Here is a 22,534-nt window from a genome sequence, read left to right on the forward strand (position 1 = left end):
GGAACAGGTTTCTTTGTTCCCATACTAGAACTATTTGCAATTCTGAAACCTGAAAAGTTTTGGAAGCCTAAAGTTTTTTTTCATAGCGTTTGGCAGCAAAATCCGATCTGAATGATGTGATGCTACTTACGTCTGTCTTTATCCCTTGTAGTGTGACCATTTGAACGTTTTGCTAAAGGAATATTAGCATATTTGATTACGGATAGTGTCTCAGATGCCCAGAGGTGATATAATGTAATATATGATTTATGTACTTGAAAACCTTTCAAAAAGGTTTCAAGTTCATAACTCCAAACTGCATCTGTCCCAAAGCACGTGAATAAAAGTCTGTGCCCCCACATCAAGGAATATTAGACAAATAGAAAGTGGGAGGTGGGGAAGGAAGAAAGGAGACTTGCTGCATGGCACAGGTATCCCAGCCTTGGGAGAGAAAAGGGAAACTGAGGTCAAGTGCACCCTTCCTGGGACCACAGGGCTGCTGTCCCTGGAGTTGAACTTGGGAACATTATGTGTTCCCCGGAACAAAATATCATGTTGAGAACTAACCTTCTATAGGCCGGAAGGGATTAGGCTTGCTGGAATGTGTGCATGTCAGGGTCTCATTCAGAGAAGGCCAGGCTGAATGTTAGAAAGGTGCCATCTCTGTCTCCTTTAGTGTAGAGACTCAATGGCTTTCAGGCATCTCCCCGGGGGAGGGGAATCATTAATAACACCCTCCACATTTGGAGTTTCAAAGGAGCTTCTTAAACATGGAAAGTAATCCAGAACACCTGAAAATACCTGGGTTTAAATACCCCGACCCACAGCATCCCTCACTTTGCAGAGGAGAGAGTAAAAGCAGGCTTGGTATATGTCTCCCTGGAAAGCATGCAGGAGGAAGCTACTTCAACAGATTTAGACAAGACAACACAGGCAGCAACAGGGAGCAACATTCCACCAGTTTCCCACTGTCTCTGCAATCAGGTATCAGGGAGTCAAGAGCACCTCTAATGATTACACTGAAGTCAGAGTAGTCTGCTTTATACTGGAATGAAATAATTTGAAGTGTAGCTGCCCTGCCACTGATCTATGCTCCACCTTGTTCAAAAATGCATTAGCAAGGGATTCTTCCCCGGCCCACAATTTCAAAGCTTTTTCCATAGCTTCCCGGCAGAGTCTTGTAAGAGGCAGACATGCAGCAGGAGTCATAGTGGGATTAGAATTCCTCCAGAGTCCTCTGTTTTCCCTTCTGCCTGCCACTGTCTCCCCTCCCCTCATGCTCACCCTACTACTCCTTCAGTGGTGGCGAGGAAGGAGCCCCTTGTGTGTGTACGTGTACAAGTGTGGAGCGCGCATTTCACGAGTGCATGACCTATGTCTAGTAACACCCACCTGTCTGGAACTAAGCTATTCAGAAGCCACACCAAAACGGATCATAGCCAGGGTGGAACAACACAGGAGGGAAGAGGAAATCAAATCTGAAGGTTACCAAGTCCAGGCACTTGTGTTCCCATGATTTTATTCAAAAAGTTCCCTCTAAGGGTTTCAGTTCAGAGTCTGTTTACCCTAAATTTATAAACAATTATATGAAATTTAGCTGCCTAGATTCCATATCATCAATGTAGTACAAGGCAGAAGGAGGCCTGTAGGAAATCAATCTGGCAACATGAAATCTTTTTCTAAACTAGGTGTGGTCTTGTTTGCTTCTCAACCCCCTCTCTTATTGCACAGACTGTACTGGCTCATGTAATTACAGTTACTGTTTTATTTTCAATTGCCCCCATAGGATGCAGGCAAACTTTTGTTCTTACTCATCTTTGCCTCCATGCGCTGCTCTGTTTGAATTAAAATGAGTTGAAGTGGTAGCTTGACAACAGAAGAAGTTACATAAAATAGAGAGAAGCAGATAGAAGAAGGCAACAAGCCCAGTAAGATGAAAAAACTCTATCTACTCCTAAAATTTGGAGGGAAATAATTGTGCAGTAGCTGATATCCAGAATGATATCCCAAAATTATGAAGGAAAGGGAGAAAGGGATAAGGAAGACAACTAACATTTATTGCCAGTCTGCTCTGTGCTGGGCACAGCATTAGGTATTTAACATCTGCACCTATTTTAATTTCATGAGACGCATTATATATTTGGGAAAGATTTCTGTCCAAAATGTTTTAAGGCTATAGTACTTAGAGCGTTAAAACCTTAGCTTTCTGGAAAACTTGGCTACTGAAAATGATTTGTTCTTTAAGGGTTCTAACTAGAATTTTGTGATCTGATTTTACTAATATAACCCCAGAAATTTGGAGAAGAAACTTCTTAGAGCTCACCCTTACATAATGGAGAGTCAAAAACAGAATCCCTCGGTTTCATTCATCTCATTTAGAATATAAGTATTAAACATTCACTCGAAGGAAAATGAATTGTTTAGCTGTACTCCCAGGAACATGCTAAACTGTAGGTGTACTTTGAGGGCTGTGATGAAGGAGTAGAAGCAAGCTCTGGATGTGTGTGTGTGTGTGTGTGTGTGTGCACGCGTGTGTGTGTGATCTGTATCCTTAATAATACCTGTTAGTTTTCTTAAATGCACCAAGAGCTTAAGGACAGTAAATAGTTTATAGCATGGAAATTTTGCCAACTCAAAGACAGAGATTATGCACTTGGGAAGAAATTCTTGCCTCCTTTTTAAGATATCAGCTCCAAACTTCAGTTGGTGAGTGCAAGAGTTTTCTAATTTGAGAAATGAGTTATTGTTGGAGACTAGTAAGCTAATGCCGGAAACTCTGTAAAGAAGAGGCCACTTTTCTTGATTCCCCTGGGCCAAAACACCTAGAAGAAAAGTGGCAAATTTCTGCAACAATCTCAGCAGAATTTTCTCTATGGAATAAAACTCTATAGAAAAAATTTGGCAATGAAAGAAAGAAAGAAAGAAAAAGGACCAGGAGGAATCTCTAAATCTCTAGTTGCTGCTATTCTAATTTCCTTAAGGGCAGGAACTTGGTCTTACAGTTTATCTCTGTATAACTGAACTATGAATAATGAAAAAGTCTGTGGAAAACAGGAAACAGAGCATAACTAGGAAAAGTCCACTGGCAACGTGACAGACATAAATACAGTTCTGTGTCTAAACATAACAAGAAATTTTGACACCCTTGAAAAGTAACCAACATATTCTTTATATTATGGGCAACTATGGCAAAAGGTTGCATTTAGGGGAATTTATATCACTTTAAAGCCTTTTATGGGAACTATAACGATAGTAGCTAACATCGAGTGCTTACCAGATAACTTTATAGGAACCATTATGATCCCATTTTATAGATGAGGAGGTCAGAGAAGTTTAGAAACTTGGTGAGGATAACAAAATTAGCAAGTGCATTGTCAGGCCATCTGGTCTTAGAGTTTAATCATATAACCAAATACTATGCTTACACTGGACACACATTTCTAATTGGGTTATATTCTGTTTTCCACAGAATATTAATTTATAAAATGTTATAAAGCTTACATTTAAAAAAGAACTCAGGGCTTCCCTGGTGGCGCAGTGGTTGAGAGTCCACCTGCCGATGCAGGGGACACGGGTTCGTGCCCCGGTCCGGGAGGATCCCACATGCCGTGGAGCAGCTGGGCCCGTGAGCCATGGCCGCTGAGCCTGTGCGTCCGGAGCCCTGTGCTCCGCAACGGGAGAGGCCACAACAGTGAGAGGCCCGCATACCACAAAAAAAGAAAAAAGAAAAAAATAAAAAAGGACTCATTCTGGCCTTCCAGAGCGCCTTCCAGGCTCGCCCTGGCCTCCTAACACCCCAATCTTTCTTCATAAGGCTGGTAGCTTTCCCATGCACTCAAGCCTAGGACTGAAGTGAAAATCTGATCAGGTTACTGCTGATAAGCACTCTGGGTGCCATCTCTCTTCTCCTTTCTTGCCACTTACCCCTTTGCATTTCACCCTCCAGTAAGGCCAAATCACCAAGAGTTCCTTGCGGACATGAGGCTTTTCACTCCCCCATGGCCATGCACATACTTCTACTTCATCGGGAACACGTCTTACCCCTGCTCCCACTTATCTGCAGTCTCCTGATCACCATTCAAATCTTTGCAATGGTTCCATCTTCTAAGGAGCCTTTCCCAGACAACGTCCCACTGCCCTTCCAGGCAGAGCTGTTCCGCTCCACCTCTCCACGGCCTCCATATCTGGGATGTGTTTCTATTACTGCCTATAGACACACTGTTCCTGTGCTTGTCTCTCCTGCTAGAATGTACTATACTCCTCTGGGCAAGAAGATCAGTATACCCAGCACTAGCCCAGGTCTGACATTGTGATTGACATGGCATTTAATAAAGTTGGCTCCTTTTAAATGACAATTTACAGTTTCACATTCTGCTCAATTTCCAAAACAAACAACAACCAAAACAAAACAAATATTTTTGGTATCCCACAGACCTATCTTTTCCTACTACTAGGCCTCCCAGTCCAAGATATAACCAGCTGGCTTCAGGTTATGTTCTCTCTGATACTTTATCACATGCCAACAAATTTGAGAAGATATTTTAACTTCACTGTTGATGCTTTATTAAAGAGAAGTCCTAGGCTTCTCAACTCTCTAAAACCTTCCCTATGTGCAAAAATGCTCATACCCTTAAGCCAAACATTTTCCCACTTTTCAATAGAGTGCAGTGATTTCCTCAGAGTGTTAATCTGCTTCTGATTTATAATTTATATTCTTAAAAATATCATCAATAGTTCTAATACCGTGAAGTTCAAATCTTCACTGACACTAAGATGATTATGTATATATATATAATACATATATAACATATCTATAATGCATTTTTAATCATTAAAAGATATGTTATAATTCCACTTCTAGGTTCATCTGGAGATAAGTGTGTGATCACAGTATAGAACCTTTTTAAAGTGTAAGTCACTTCTTATAGTTAATCAGGCACATAAAGATTTACTTTAACTCTTTTTTGTCAGGAGGGTATGAGTGGGAATGCAGCGCACAAACTGGCAGGTACTGGCAGGTATCTAACATAGTGCTTATATTTGTGGAATTTAAAAACATGAAGAGAATGTTATAACATTGTAAAGGAAAAAAAAATCACATGATCCTGTCTCTCATGCTTATTGACTATTTCCTTTTATTCCTTGTTCCTTATAATCCTTGGAAACATACAAGCATACATACGGTTTTATGTAGTCTGTATAAAATTTTATGATTTGCTATTTTTGTTGTTATACCATTTATTTAATTAGTCCCCTATGAAGGGACGTTTGTTAACTTTCCAGGTTTTCATATTACTAGTTAATGGTATATAAATAACTGTGGGTAGGTAGCTCATTAGAAAACAAACCAAAAAATCCAACAAAACCCTTCCTTTAGTTTAGGATGAAAGCCTAGAGCAAGATTTTAATGTTTTATATAAAATGTATATAATATGATAAAGTTGCTTTCTAAAACACTGCACTAATTCACAAAGCTCCCCAAACTGTAGCATATTCATCTAAGCCCTGGCAGTCCTGGGTTTTATAATTCAATCTCCACTCACACCCAATTAAGTAAACGCAAAATGCTCTCTCGTTGTTTTAGTGAGATCTGATATTTTCCCGCGCGTTTACTTACTATTCTAAGCCATGTATAGTTTAAGGCACAAGATAGTATCTAATGCTACTGAAAGAATTATACGGGTGAAATTTTTTTGTTTACATTCTTATTACATTATCATAAGATCTATGAACTATAGGTCCTACCTCATATGCACCTTCTTTTAGAAAAAAGGTTCTCAAGTGAAAAGTGAAACTAGTATGAAAGTTTCTAATCAGTCTCTCATAGTAAATAACTATATATTTATATATTAAATATCAATACTTTTAAATTACCCCATATTAGACATAAATTATAAAATTAATTCCTCATCGGTAAGAAGTTAATTTAAATTAAATTATTACAGTAATATGTTTTAAAAACTAGCATATTATATGTATCACCCATTTCCCCTGGGGTATCAGTATGGTATCTGTTAGGAGGTACTACAAAGCTCAGAGGAATTAGGCTGAAAAGTCAAGTCTAGGGTTCTATAGAAGGATGGAGAGTAGGGGTGGGGTCCCGTATGTGTGGACACTACCAGCTACTTTAGTTGTGGTAATTGGGGAAAGCCTTCCTCACTTCTTTGGAAAAATAATAGTCTTGTCAATGCTTTGGAAGTCAGCAGTCTTAGAATCTGCCTGTTCCCCTGATAGCAGATAATTTGTGTCTTTGTTTCTCAAACATGAACATTATTTATTCCTCTGTTTTCAACAAAACCTTGGCTCAGCACTACAATTAACAACTTAAGATTTTAGGTCCTGTTCCAAAAATGGAAAGCTATTTATACATAACTCAAAGCATAGTTTTTATAAAAAACAGGTTTTACTTGGAAGTTAGGTTCATGAGCTGGTCCACAGGAGCTTGTTTAATCGATAATATATCTGATTGTAGTACTAATTATAATTTTTCATTATATAAATTTATTCTTTTAAAAAAATTTTATTGGAGTGTAGTTGACATAAATTTATTCTTTCTAACATCCTTTTCCAGAGGAAGACTGCATTTATTGTCCCAGTCCTGAATGCTGAGAACCTATGGAAACTTTCAGCATGGGGCGCTCTCAGCAAAGGCCCCAGAGGATATTTCATAGGCAGAGATGGATGTGTACTTCTAAACTTAGTGGCTGGATAGAAAGCTAATGCATCTAGAGAGCAAAATGTATTAGGTTCGTTTGTAGAAAAATTGTGTTAGAGAACTCAAGAAAACACGTAGAGGTCAGCAAGACAAAGTAGAAAGGCTGACAAGCCAAGAAGACGACTGCTTAACATTTACACTCCTGTGAACACCAAAGTGTGAACCTGGAATGCAGTTGGAGTTTGACTAAATGCAGCAGAAGGAATAATAAGCCCAGTCTTGGTTGCCTTAGGAACAGGGCCCCTTCCTCATGTTAATGATTCTATGATAAGAAAAGGAGCACTTAAACAAAGTGCATGGTAATATGGGTAGACCAGCAAGTGTCTAGGGCAGTGTTCAGCAGCCTCTATGGAGTGGGTGGGGTCCGTGCATCGGTGCAGTGGGCAACAGATGAAGTGGCAAGTGTGGATTACAGATAAACCACTGACATGAACCTGAGCATTTGAGAACTTTTAAAAATTTTTTAAAAAAGAATAAATTTATATAATGAAAACTTATAATTAGTACTACAATCAGATATATTATCGATTAAACATGTTTTGTGTTACAAAACATGCTGACTCTCCAGTGGCTTGCTTCTAGTAATATAAATAAATTACTTGTCCCTAGTCTTTCTGACAATGTTGCTAAGAAGGAATCTAATAGGAGACGGTGGATAAGATAATACATTGGAAAGGAAGAGAACCCTGAAGTCAGCATAAGAGAAAGCACAGTAGGATGCATAAGAGAATATGTGCATAAGAGATTATAACTTTCAAAATAAAAGTCATTTCTTCAATAGTCTCAAATTCCAAGAGACAAAAGCAGCTGTTTACTAGTGGGCAGAGGGTGTAGTCAATTCTTCATTTTATTATATAGAAAACAGTATATATATTTTAAACAATATAGTATTGAAGTTCAGCTTAGTTCCAACATTTCAAAACTTACCTCTAAAAGCACTAATATCCCCATAGTGTACTTGTAGTACAAAGTATTTGCTTCCAGTCTCTCCTCCAACTCTGAATCCAACACCTGAAGATATTCAAAAGAAGATAAATTAATATTTTAGAAATGGAAGTTAAATAGAGCTAATCAAAGGTTGCTGATCTATGAAATCCAAAGGGAAAGAAAATAGCACATAATATATGAAATTATGTTATATGAAAATGGAAATAAACTAGGCATTCAATGAAAATCTCTGATATAACCTATCATTCCTTCTCTAAGCTCTGATAGAATTACACTCATAGTCTCCACTTCAGAACCAGAGTGATCACTTACACTTTAAGAGGACAATTCATTCATTTTTCAAGAAACAGAACAAAACAAAACAAAACAAAATTCTGTCCCTGTTGATTACATAACAGACATACATAAACCCATTCTTTCATTTTGTTTTGTATTATACTCATATTCATTTTTATTTTCTGATTGAATATAGGAAACAGACTTCTTAGGACCATCTCAGGAAATTGTTTTTCTTCCCATACAAAATCAGGTATCTGCAAAAATATCATTTAAGAAACCAATTACCTACTAGATTACAATGTCAATAAAGTTTTGGAATCTGAAGGGTGCCTAAGAGTCTTACTGTTAGTAGAGTTTGCTAGTAAGCTAAAAAAAAATCTACAGAGAAAATATTTATAGACAGAGGAAAAAAATTTTTTTAATCTTCTCTACCAATGGATCTTAAAAACATCAACAAATCTATGACAAACCTCCCTATTAGTTTCCAAACTTGTTTGATAGTGGCTGCCTGGTAAACTCTAGAGAGGATTCTGACACTCATTTGAAGTAAAGCAAAACAGAAATCAAACTATTGGGTGAAAGAGAGGCTCAAGGATGTATTGCACAATGCATGGAATATAGTCAATATTGTGTAATAACTATAAAGAGAAAGCAACCTTTAAAACTGCATAAAAAGGTTAAAAATATTAAAAAATTTAAAAATTAGTGCAGGCATGAGTTAGGGAGGCATCACAAGATGCCATCCCTCCATCCCTAAACCACGGCAGTCTTATTCTGTTTCAGAACTATACGTTCACTTTGATACTAAGAAAGATCCAGGTAATAAAGGAGAGTCCGTTAATTCACTCACACGTTGGAAGCTATGAACGGTTTAGAGGTGAATTCAGAAAGCCAGCTGAGGTCTGGCATCACATTAAATACCCAGGTTCCAGGACTGTTAAAAATCTGTCTGCTGAAATGGCAATTTATTTAATTCCTAGCTCTCTTGGCTCGTGAAATGCTCCTGCTGTCAAGAACCAATGTGTCTCAGGCCAAAGGTGGCTTGAGGTATACTCGTTATTTTCTAATTCTATCTAAACTGTTGTGTGAGCCAATTACTTATCAAACAGAGGCAGAGAAAGAAGAACAACCTCAATGAAACCTTTTCAATATAAAGCAGGCAATAAGGGTACTTTTTAGCGTGAAATTGCAACATAGAACATGGTCAAGAGCTGTTGGAAAGAACATATAATAAAAAGTACGTTGGAATCAAAAACGAAGCAGTTTAATATAAGGCTATCCAAGAGGCCTCAGGTATACCTTTGGGGAGTCTGGTTGGGGGAGCATTTCTTGCCCAGGCATATAGAATATTGGCTTTATCTGTACAGGTTCCTTCATCACAAAACCTGAAGAAAAAAAAGTAGCTATAAGTGAAGATTCAATTAGTAAAGTGCATAAATCTCTTCCCATGGGAGGAGTGGGGAGGGAGAGGTTTTTGAAAACAAGGTAAAGAAAAGTACATCAATATACCATCATTATAGTCATATCAACTTTAAGACTGTAAGGGACACTGGAGCGAAGAACAATTTTATATGTGAAAAAGCACCTATAAAGGGAGATTTGTTTGTTAGTTGCCTGATGTGAAACAATCCTGTGAGGTAGATATACAGTTTAATTCACCATTCTTGGAATGTACTCTATGTAATCAGGTAGAAAAGTAAGCATTACACAAAGGGTGTGTAAACCAAAGCCAATGCAGTGGAAATTTGGAAGTGGATTAAAAGAAACATCATACTCATTTCCCATTTGGGGATCGGTGGCATTTATAGTCCTACCCTTAGTAGGGTGAACAATACAAGTATATCCCACTCACAGGGTTCTTGTGGCTTTTTTAAAGTTTGTGAATACGGGTTATGCCATTTATAAATTGTTTCAAGTCACTTAATCTTACAGAGCCTCAGTTTTCTCTCTTGTAAAACAGGGATAGTTATACTTACTTCAAAGAGTTGTTCTATAAAGTAGATGATATAGAAATGAAAGCACTTCATAAACCTCAAAGCACTATACCAGGGTTCTGCATTATTTAACAAAACATTCACTTTATCTAAAGACTCACTGTTGAGAGGCAGTGTTATATGCTCAAAGGAGCACAGGCAGAAAGACATCTCTGGAGTTGAATCCCACAACCTCCCCTTAATAGCTGTGTATCTTGGACATGTACATCAGCCCTCAAAGGCCCAATTTCTGTGTGGAAACCTCTCTGATGGGGAGAGTAATACGTGTAAGTCACCCAGCACAGTAACTAGCACGTTGGTATCTATATGGTAGATCCAATTTCACAAATGGTAAGCTGTCTGACTCCAAACCACACATTTTTTCCCCATTACACTACATCTCTTAGTTGATTCTGTTATATAATTTGACTTGTTCAAAACAATGTTGGGTGACATTTTCATGTCGCTTTTATATATTTGTGTTTTGAGAAACTGGCACCAAGCAAGGTCAGAGTCAGGAGTTTAGGCAGATCTGAAAGGTCTGAGGACCGTCAAGGACAAGGACAAAAATAGCTTCTTGGCCGGGAGGTTGGCTCACACAGGAGAAAAAGTGCATTGCCCATGGCCTGGAAGGGAAGTGAAGGCAGACCGTGGCAGCTTCCTAAACAGGTTAGAAACTGAGCCTAGAAACCTGGAGAAATTGAGCCTAGAAACCTGGAGAACACCCAGGCCATGTCAGAGGCAGGGACTCCTAACATGCTTCCTGGTTACAGCCAGAAATGGTGGGAAAGGATAGGCAATAAGTGCAGACAACAGTTATTCATCTGAATAAAGGGCCAGGAACCAGGAGGTCCCTATAAGGTTATATTTAGCAAATGCTCTAGCTTCTCTAAATCGGGCTGTAGAAAGAAATTGGGTAATGTGCAATGTAAAGCACGTCACCCAGTGGTTTCTTACTGTTCACTGTCAAAAACGATATACTTATGATGCAGGATCATTAGCATGTGAGACGCGTGCATTGGAACAAATGTCTGTGACATCCTTGTGCCAAGTGTGCTAAAAAGCTTGGGGTATTGGACAGTGCACAAAAGCGGAATTTCCCTCCCTGGCCTCATGCTATAATAGTTTAAGAAACGAGATTGCCAGATGCGATGAACTTGGTATCTCACTGCTGTGAGCTACTAAAATTTAAAGATCTTGATGGCAATTTTCATAGCTTTCAACAAAGATCATAAATATACAAGTGCTTAACAGCAATGTGATGACAGTCTTAGGTTAAACAAGATAATTGCTTCCTCTGATATGGAAGTCAATTCAGTGTATGACTAGAAAGAACCAGAATGAAATATAACAGAGAAAACTGGTTTAGTAAAATTTTCTAAGCTACATATTTGACTGTGTCATTTGCTGGCACAAATTCTTTCAAATGTTTCCCAAAAATAACACCAAAATAAAATCTAAACATTGTAGTATAACACATGAGGCTTTTATGATCTGGGTCCCTGTTATATCCCCAGGAAAAAAAAACCCTTTTCAGTCATGCCAAGTTGCTGCCAATTTCTAACTTCTCTCTTCTCCACTGTTCTCTTTCTGGAAAACCCCTTCTCCAACTCTCTGCCTGACAACCTTGTTCTCACCTTTTCATTCAAGATTCACTTCAACTCTTCCTCCTCAGGGAAGGAGGAAAAAAGCCTTGATCAACGGCTCTGATGCCCGTCCCACCCAACTTGCATTCTTTAACCATAGCACGCATCCTAAGTATCACCTTGCTTATCTCCTCTCCAACCAGACTGTGTAGACTTTGAGGTTTGGGTCATATCTTTCACCCTGTACTCCCAGCACCTGCAGCTCTGCCTGGCATTTAGTCAATATTCAAGAAATGTTTGGGGAAGTTAACTTCTAAATACATTTTTAACTTTTTATATACAAACACTTAAATAATTGAATTGGCCTAAGTTTTATTGTACTGTCAAGTATAACATTTAAAAAAAAATTAAATGACAATAAATTTGAATTATCATTTGCCTGGAATTCTGTACAAATTGGCTCATACTCACTCTCACAAGTCATTGCAAGTAGGTTATACTTTACAGCTGAATAAGCTCAGAGACTTTAAGTAACTTTCAAAAGGTCACACAGCCAAGCCATGATTCAAAGCTCTGGCTGTCACACTCCCTTATATCTCTATTCATGAGACTGACTTACAGGCAGAGACTTCATGGTATTATATGAAGATCAGCTTTGATGATTACTCTCATACCTGAACTAAGCTGCAATTCGAGTATGCAATTCTAAAATCAAATTTTACATAAAATAAGTTCTTATTTGCGAAGAGACAATGTTTCATGCTCTCAACAGGTCTGGTAAAAGAAGAGCTCCAAAAGCAAACTTTGATTTGGTTTTAAAATCCTGTTATAATTTTTAAAAAATTGTATAAAACTCAAGGCTGAGTAAACGATGACTCACTGGAGGGCCCTGGGATATTGAAACTCATTCTAAAACTTAATGAGTGACAGGACTAAGTGAAGAGGAAAAACAAGAGGTCAAGAGAAATGAGTCCTACAATGGATAACATAAAGGAGTGGCAAAGAACATTTGGATAAACTCGCCGCATCTTTTCATTTTCAAATTTCCATTTCCCATTTTAAATGGAAACAGTGTCACATTTTCTCCACATAAAATGACCAACAGAATAAAGGCAGTATTGCATATGTTGGCTTTCCAAACAGTGTCTTGTAAAAATAGTGAGAATTTTTATTATTCTTATTGCGAAGAAGAGTATTAAGGCTAGGAAGCAAAGCAACCCTTGATCAACGGCTCTTGTAATTTCAGGCCTCATCGACCAGGTTTCTTATTCTTATAATTCTAACAGCTACTCCTAAAGGCTTGTCTAGATTAAGCCAATTAATTGTGAAAAGATTCACATAGCTCCCTAGTGGTTTCTTAGTATTCATAGCAAAAATGATGAGAATTAACATTTGAAAATAAAACTACTCCGGATTCTTAGACCTTTGCTATAGAACCTTTTCACCTCTAATCTATGGGGAAACCATTCAGATGGCATGAATATTTCCAGACTATGCCAAGCTCTGAAAAGTGCTAGCCTGTCATTTTGAATTATCCAGATAGAGCATAATTGACTGTTAAAGTACTCCTCTGGTTCTATCTGTGAAAGGTTAGTTAAAACCCAAGGTTACTCAGAGAAAATCAGAACTGATAAGTCATTTCTTCTTTGGTCTGAAAAAACTAGTTTTAATAAAATTGTCATGCCCTAAAGTTAAGTCTGTACAGTCTTCAATTACAATTTTAATGCATTAAGCATCTAACAGAATCACAGGAAAATTAATCCAAAGTCAGAAAGTTTCTTTAAGAAACACACATAAAAATCAATGGCATATGTGGAATGTCCTTACTTTTCAAAATTACATCCAGCGTGAGTCAGGTATTCAAATTTCATTAACTGCTCTATAAACCCACAGAACACATTTCCCAATTCAGACAAATCCTATGTGAATTTTAATGCAATGTGTATGCATTAACATAGTAATTAGAAGGATACTTAATGGGAAAACTAAATAGGAGAGGTGATTAAAAGGCACCAGCCTGAAAAAATAGCACCACAATATCTAGGCATCATCCTCACTCCCCACCCTACCCCTCTCCACCAACAGATCAGAGAGGCTCTAAAGTCCACAAGAGCAGAAGGTATATCTGTTTTGTTCACACCAAATTCTCAGTGCCTAAGAATGCCCTTGGTACGTAGTGGATGGTTAATATATATCTTATTAATAAATGAATAAAGAGAATAGTTACCATTTATTAAGTACTTCTATGTGCCAGGCACTGCACCAACCGTATTACTGACATCCCCTCACTTACTCTTTGTGATGGTCCAATCAGGCGGGATTAGTAGCCCCATTTTATAGATGAGGAAACAGACCAATAAAGATTAAATAATTTGACCAATGTTTATTACAACAATCAAGTAGTAGAACTGAGATTTGATCCCAAGATGCTCTGATTTCAAAGTCCTGGCTCTATATTAAATGTTATAGCACTGTGCTATAACACTGCCATCCTATTTAACATAAATACTCATCTTGTGAGAAAATAATAATGTTCAAAATTATGTAATGCTGGTTTCTGTTTAAACTCTCAAAACGGTTACAACCATGCCATTCTATTTTATTAAAGTTGACACTAGTCCACTAAGAATTGGTCAGTTGCTAAGGAACTCCTATCAACACCTCTATTACAGGCACCTAAAACTTAGACGAGGAATATGATCATTGGTGAGCAGAAGTTAGAGCAAGATGCCAACTCTATTTTAATGAAGATTCTTTATACCATTCAGATATGCAGTATAATAATATGAATCTATTACAATATTAAAGGAGAAAAAGGAAAAGGATGCAATTAATTTTAGCCTAGCAGTAATTCATGTCTAAACTTTGCTGCTACACTCAAAGACACATTTTATAGTGCTTAGAACAAGGGGTAGCACAGATTTTGGAGACTGTGTTATTTTTATTTATACTGACAAGGAATTTATGTATGTTAAACTTTAGAAGTCTCATCATGGCAGAAGAAACAGAGGGGATTGCAGAAGACATGCTGTGAATCTTGCTGTATAGTGTATGGATGACAGGTAGCTAGGATGTGGAGAGGGTGCATAAAGGCAGTGTATGCAAATACCATTCTCAACCAAAGAATCATTATCATCATAAGGGAGGCAACAAAGCTGTAGACTTTTCTGGAAAGTGATATCACCCTAAAAAAAAAGGTCATTTAAATGAGTAACCAAGCAAGGTGTCTCACATACAGGACTCTCTCTCTCTCTCTCTCTCTCTATATATATATATTTATATATATATATTTATATATATATTTATTATTTATATATTTCTATTTATACATATTTATATGTTTTAGCTACTTTTCTCTTTCCCCTCATCAGCATCTGTAACCCTGTGAAGACAGTGGCATTTAAAAAGACACAGCAGGTGGTTAATAACTAGAAGCAGTTGAAAGGGATCTTAGCTAAAGCTTCATAGGATGGTAAAGCACTACTGCTTTAGCTTGAGAATGATTCCAAGTTAGAACAGCTGGAAACAGCCTCATCTAACCAGCTGGGATTCTTCTTTTCAAAAAAGATTCAACAACCTGTAGAAGCCCCCTTAGATTTGTAAACAGTAGCTGGTCATAAGCATCATTAGAAATAGTTTCCAAATCAAATATTAATTAATAAGACTGAAAACAATAATTTTAGCTCTGCATAGATTTTGTCAAAGTACAAGACGTAATACAGAAGAAGCCCATTCACTTTAATCACCCAGTATTGTGAACACACAATCTTGGGGCTTGCAGTCCTAAGTTGCCTTAAGCCCTAAGTCCTGTGCTCAGCAGAACAGAAAGTGCTTAAGACTATACAACCTCACATCACAAAGAGAAAGTGCTCCAGAATTACTCCAAATGCCAAAACAATGTGTATAAACAAAACTATGATTTTCAAAGCTTGAAACTCTGAATAGCTAACCACTCATTATTTTTAAAAAATGATTGTTACAGTAAGAATAAAGAAAGGTATTCATTGAATAGATAAATGGATATTTCAATTTCCAAGGTCTCCTAAAATTTACCATATTTTCATGGAGAGCAGGAATAAATTTTTAATATCTAAATTACCTAGTTTTCAGCACCTCATTTCCCTACTGACTCCAAAAAGCCACAAAGAGCATCTGCTCAGTTATGGCTCACATTCAGCCAACAAATCTGGGGAACTTAGAACTGCTACACCTTGACTTAAGTCTGCAAGCACAAATGGAGTCCAACAAATCGTGCTATTGCTATGCTTGCTCCAATCCTGGTGCTATTACTTTCCCTTGGTGCCTGGATGCAGTAATTGTCTCCTCCTTTAAAAGTCTGGGAAAGAAGGGATGAGACTTAATCTGACAGGTACTGCTGCCTTCCTGACATGGGCCAGCAGAGCTGCTGCTTTTCCATCAGCTGGTCCTTATTTGCATCCTCGAGAGGTCTGTTAATTTAGAATTGAGCACCAGGCCCACTCTAACTAGAAAGGGACCACCCCACAGTATATTAAAAGGTTCACATCAATGTATGCAATTTAAATGCACATGCATATAATTAACTAGACACATTACCAGTGTGAGCTGCTAATTTGGAACGAGACACAAAAGACTGGATGGAATATGTGGAGAAAAAATAACTTTAAAATTAAAATGACTAAATAATGAAAACTGCTTCATGCTGTGTCTACTATTTTCATGTGAACTTAATGTAACTGTAAATATCTTTTAATGTACAGTAGAAAGAGGCAATTACAAAGAGCAAAGGAGGGCAGCACAACAGTAAAATGTCATTAGAATAGCACTTTGCCGTCATATTAAAAGTGCTGCCTGAAGACAGGGGATGAATTATAACTTCATAATTTCAGGGGGAAAAATGTTTACTTTATTACAGACACACACCTATTTGCCAACTTGCTGGCAATGAAAACAGAAAACTAAAGTGAAAATGGGGAAATCCTAGCTAACAAACAGAAAAGAGAGGAAATCTGAGCTTGACGCTTTGGTTGTCAACAAAATAAATTAATCAATAGTGAATCTAAGAAAGAAATGGAAAATTTTATTTGAGCCAAACTGAGGTTTATAAGCTGGGAGACGGTCTCTCAGAGAGCTCTGAGAACTGTTTGGAAAAGGTCAGTATATATGTGATTTTGGTGCAGGGAGGGTGTGCAATCTAGCACACATCTCAGTGGAAGGTTGCTGCTAGTCACAAGGAACAGACATCTGAGTTCATGGTTTTAATGCTTTTCTAACTACGGGAAGATGCAAGAAACTTAGTTCATAAAATTTTCTCCTGAAAATGTCTATCAGAGGGCCAGTTTTGCCAGTTTTCCCAGAGCACAAAGTGCTCCATCGTGACCTTCACCCTGAACTCCTTTCAGGGTGTACTTTAGGTCCGCAACTGCAGTGGCTAATGGCTTGACTCTTGTAGAACTGGATGGTGGGCAACATTCTCTATCTTACAATTCCTTCTCTTTCAGTCTTAATTTCGACCAAAGTTTGGGAGGCATTTCGTGACCAATTTGTCCCTTGTTGCTAGGGATGCTCATTCCCAGACCAGGCAAATATTTTGTTGATAGGCCACTCAATGTGCTGTTACTGGACTGGGTCCTGTTATCAGTAGCCAAAAGCCTCTGGACCATCTGTCTTACTAAGCTGTTATGGTTTCCTCTTGCTGCTTTTTCCCATATCTGGAGTTACACTATTACAATCATTGATCTTACAGGACTATATATTTGGTCAATGGTTTCAAGTCGCCTAATCATCATTAATTTTATCTGAGGCTCAGTCACATATTTGGTAGCGTAAGAAACAATTATCTTGTAAAATAGGCAGAATACAAATGATACTGCTAGTGACATGAGTAAGGTCATAGGTGAGTATTTAAGCTAAGGACTTACATTAGGGGTAGCCCAGCATCTCCCAGATTGTCTGACCAGTCAGTTCTCCACCAATCTCTACCGTTAAGGAAAATGATAATTGCCACTGTACATAAAGTTTACCAAAGATGTCTGCACGTACAAGGTGAGTGGTGGGTCATCGTGAGCCCTGACAGGATTGAGAAAGGAATGCTGTCTTCTAAAGAAGTACACGGCTGTTGCCAGAAGAAGAAAAATTGATCTTTATGATTGACCAGATATTTCTGTCATTGGGGAGGTCTGATTAATGCATAATGCAGATGCACAAGGCACACTAGAGGGGAGGGAGGAGGCCAAAGGGCAGAGAAAAAATTTATGTTTAAATTTTTCTCGTCTTGCCTTAAAATGTGAATTTTTAATCTCATCATGGTGTTAAAATATCCTCTTTGCTTATCTTCTTTCACTAAAACAGCTTTGTATTCTCAAAATGATTTCCTTAGGGTGTGAATGAGTTCTTGATATTCTTACACATCAAAAGCCACTACTGGTATCATAACCAAAAATATATGTGAAAGTCTGGGAATGTTCATTTAAGTACTGTCTATATCACGGAGCAACTGAAGAATAGATTTGCATCCATAAAATGAGTGTGATAAAGTCCATGACTCAATGTAGAAAAATAATGCAAGGCTTTTGACACTGATAGATTTTTGTTATTAGTGTTATAACTCAGATGGGAGGATAAGAGGTTAAGCAGTCGGAAAACATCTGCTGACTGTCTCCAGGGCTGAGCCTGAGTGGCATCGGGGGTAGGGAGTAGAGGATGTTTCTGTGAAGCAACTGAAAAGTTCAGCCCACGAAATATGCTGTGAGCTGTAATGCTTTAAAGAAGCATGGATTTTGCCAAATATTGGGGGATAAAAAGCCCATCCCATTTTTAAATGGAGAATAAGGCTGGATTGTTAAAGCCAGGTCACTAGAACAGTTTTAGGTAATGTACATTTACTAGTTTGCATACTGAACAGATTCTATATATGTAGTGAAAAGATCCTACTTTTAAATGTTAGATGAACACTTTGAGCTGGTTAAAAGCATCAATTATTGTCCTTGGTGTACGGTTATAAAGTCGATTATAACTACTCTATAGATTAACAGGGAATATATGCTGCAAGGCAGATTTTAAAAATCCATTTAAAATGACATGGGTATAGGGACTTCCCTGGTGGTCCAGCGGTAGAGAATCTGCCTTCCAATGCAGGGGACGTGGTTTTGATCCCCGGTCGGGGAACTACGATACCACATGCCGCAGGGCAAATAAGTCCATGCGCCACAACTACTGAGCTCTCACCCCTCAATGAGAGAGCCCGTGTGCTGCAAACTACGGAGCCCACGCACCCTGGAACCCACACGTCACAACTAGAGAGAGAAAATCCACGTGCCACAACTAGAGAGAAGCCAGCACGCCACAATGAAGAGCCCGCACCACAACGAAAGACCCTGCATGCCTCAACAAAGATCCCACATACCACAACTAAGACCTGACGCAGCCAGAAAAAAAATAAAGAAAATAATTTAAAAAAATAAATAAAATGACATGGGTATAATGTCATTAAGAATTCTAATTATTCAGTGATGCAACTCAATGGCAAAACACAGTGGCCTGTCTGCTTGAGGTGAGTTAACAAATGCAACTCACTTATGTCTCCAACTCCTAATAAAGATGTCCTTCCAATCTGACTCAGCATTTGTATACAATTTATATTCACAGAATTATGGAATTTTAGAGCACAGAGGAGTTCTCTAAATGATCTAGTGTTAGTCCCTTGCTAGAATGAAAAAATCAAGACCAGCCCACAAGGGATAAATAATTTACCCACGGAATCTAGACAGTTAGCTACACGTTCACTCTATAACGCTGTCTTTCAAGTAATAATTTTAGCAAAAAAAATACGTGCAGCAATTACTTTACTCAAAATTGCTGTTTTCACTTTCACATTTTTCTTTGAATTCTCTCTTTCCCCAACCTGGAAGTCTTTTGGAAATATATTTTATAAACTTAATTTCAAAATAGTATATTTAAGAATATTAATATTTTAAAGGAGGCAACATAATGTGTTTGCTCTGATACTCCCTTAACATGAGAACGGTGAACTACACTTAGTTCACTGTACGTAATTTTTCTTAACAATTAGGGCCATAATAACATTTAAGTGATATTTTATTTTTTCATTCATTCTCTTGAACCAAGAGAATCTGCTAAAGCAGGTTCCCTCTAGCCATTTTCACTAATTCTAGTTCAAAGGTAAATATTGCTAATTTCACAAGACATATTTTTAAAACATAAAGACCAAAATGTGTGATTTGCTGAATAAGATTCAGAAAAGGCTGTCACAGAATAATCTTTTAATGCCAGGATTTTATTTACAAAAATTTACTGAAGAGCAAAAACAGGAATGTTGATATCAACGGGTATTAACTGTGATTTGCTGACTCCATTTTTATATAAACCCAGTCATGTGAGCTGGGTTCCCATGTGATACGCCCCTTTCATCAAATAACTTAAGCCTATTAACAAATGCTTTGATGGTACTTGGTCCATGGAGATTTCCACTAATTGCCCCATGCTTTTAACACTTCCAAATACATATTACAATTGTTTATTGTAAAAATGACTAGAAAGCAGTCGCTGCATGCCTCGAATCAGCCTGATGAATATTAGGATGCACAGAGAAAGGTCTATCAGTCTACACGATCATGCAGGGGCAGGACCACAGAACAGACCCCTTTCCAGTGCAAAGCAGGACACACCAGTCATTCTGGATTGTTAAATATGTAACAGTGATTCTGCCTATAGGTGCAAAATATGAGGCTTAAAACACACGGCTATTTTCAAAGATCACTGATCTTCATGAACTACCAAAGAATAAAATGAAACGGAAGATCTCAAGCCATAATTATGCTGTAAGCTTCTGGGGGTAGAAAATTATTTATCCTAGAACATCCCACAGCACCTGCTGCAGTTCTAGCATATAACAGGCATTTAACAGATGTTTATTGATTGTTCAAGACATGATATTAAGATTCACTGCAGTGATTAAATTCTAAAACTGCAACAGTTACTTGAATAAATGGGAGGCACTGTGGTAAAAGAGAAATAACTTTAGATTTGGAATCTAACAAACCAGGGTTCAATCCTGGTGTGACACCCACCAGCCATGTTACCTTGAGCAAATCACTGAATCTTTGAGCTTCAGACTCCTTGCCTGTAAAGTGGGGACAATAATACCAACTTTGCAAAGACGTTAGGCTAAATTTTAATTTTCATTTTAAATGGGGTATACAGATCACCTAGCACAATGTCTGGGATAAAAGAGTACTCAGTGAACAGATCTATGGTGCTCTTTGGGTTGAATCATGAACTTAAAGAAATAAACATCAGAGTATCCATTATCTCAATTTCAATCTTTCTTCACAAGCTGTCTCCACCTTGACACATTATCTATGACAACAGACATATATTTATAAAGTCAGTGACAAAGACTGATGGCTGTGTTCCACAGCAGACTAAATAACTGTGATAATCAAACCACGGCAACCATGTGATGCAAAAAGAACAACATTGTTTTCTAAAAAAGAAATGTTCTGCCTATTTACTAATCAGTTGTAAAATACCTGCAGAGATGCACTTTGTACTTATAAAAAACACAGTTTCTCACCCATCTATGTACTATGAACCCATCCCTTACCAGTAATTTTCAGTGGACGCTGGCATATTGCATCCAAAAAGTAGCATATGATGGACAGTATCCATGCTGGCATGGGGTTTGAAGTCAACTGTTAAGAGAAAATGATACATGATCGTCAATACAAGTTATACTTCTGTGCACAAGTGTCACAAGAGACCCCAGCATTCAACATTTCAAGTAGCTGTATAACAAAGATATTTTGATGCTCTTATGACAGAATGCTCTGGTTGTATAAATTATCTTATTCCTTAAGATGAACAGCATTTGATAATTTAGTAGGATAATAAACTATTATATAACAAAAGAGAAAATAATAGGCTGAAACTACAGATATACCCACACACACATTAATGAAAGCCCCCTTTTAAAGTGATGAGAGCATTGTGTGGGTATAAAATGAAAGCTCCAGGCTACGTATTCACAATATATTTCCTTCCAGAATTCGGTACAGTTCTGAGCACCATACAATACTGCACAACATTGTACTGAAACAGAAGCCACAGTGAGTGGTCAAAACATAAGCAAAAGGATTCAGAACACAAATCTATTATCATCTTAAAATAACAGTAGCCACTGGATTGTGATATGGAGAAACAAGTTACTAGAAAAGAAAAGAAAAGTGGAAAATGTATCTTTACAAAAATACACAAGAAGAAAAATGTCCTGGATGAGTACTGTGCACTTGTTAAAGGGATACTGAAACTCGCACATTGTCATTTCTCTTTTTGTCCTAATAATAGTGGTTGAAAGACATTAAAATAAACAAAAGTCAGTTCAGAGGTAGAACAAAGAAAAATCAGGGGTAAGTTATATTATTTAGTATGATCAATATCGAGCATGAGCTTTCTTTCCTGGTTTGGGTGTGGCTCATCCCCTTTTGTCCACATTCAAAATGCTGCCCTACTGGGCAGTTTTCAAGTCACCTTTACACATAAAAATGCTAAATAGTCTAAAATGATCTTAAGTCTTGGGTGTGTGTAAAACTGCATCTTTTAGCTCTTTTTGTCTATTTGATAAAATTAATAAAACACCTTTTATTGCTGAAATGTCTATCTGAGACATATGTATTTATAAAATAAAAGATGTTCTACATCAAACTATAGCACCATGACTTGCATAGTGTGGTTGATCAGAAAACACAAGGTGCCTACTGTGAGCCATCTTGACTCCCAACTTTCATGGAAAATAAAAAGCCATTCATTTACTGCACTGAAAATAAGAATTAAAGCCTAAAAATCACATCTTGAGATTTTCATACTGCTATTTAAAAAACCAACAGAGGTTAGCTGGAAAATGGACTTGATATAACTTGAGGCTTTGTTTTCTGTTACCAAAGAATATAGTAAGCCTAGGAAAGTGAAGAAGACACTTTGGAAGGAAAGAAACAATTAGAAATTACAATAGTTCCCAAATCATAGAAAAGCATATCATTACCAAGACTAAGTTTGTT

The 22,534-nt window shown here is 37.5% G+C and overlaps 1 protein-coding gene across 18 annotated transcripts in view; it reads right to left on the reverse strand.

Moving 5' to 3' along the window:
- Positions 1–22,534, reverse strand: part of PAM (peptidylglycine alpha-amidating monooxygenase) — a 280,689-nt gene that overhangs the window by 80,340 nt on the left and 177,815 nt on the right. For all 18 annotated transcript variants that reach the window (XM_060009091.1, XM_060009096.1, XM_060009095.1 and 15 more), the window contains 3 exons: positions 21,085–21,172; positions 9,221–9,306; positions 7,622–7,705 (listed from right to left, as the gene is read on the reverse strand). In XM_060009091.1, the coding sequence (XP_059865074.1) occupies positions 7,622–7,705; positions 9,221–9,306; positions 21,085–21,172 (258 nt within the window). The remainder of the gene's footprint in view (positions 1–7,621; positions 7,706–9,220; positions 9,307–21,084; positions 21,173–22,534) is intronic.

Source organism: Delphinus delphis, chromosome 3, assembly GCF_949987515.2.
Source record: "Delphinus delphis chromosome 3, mDelDel1.2, whole genome shotgun sequence".
Lineage (NCBI taxonomy): Eukaryota > Metazoa > Chordata > Mammalia > Artiodactyla > Delphinidae > Delphinus > Delphinus delphis.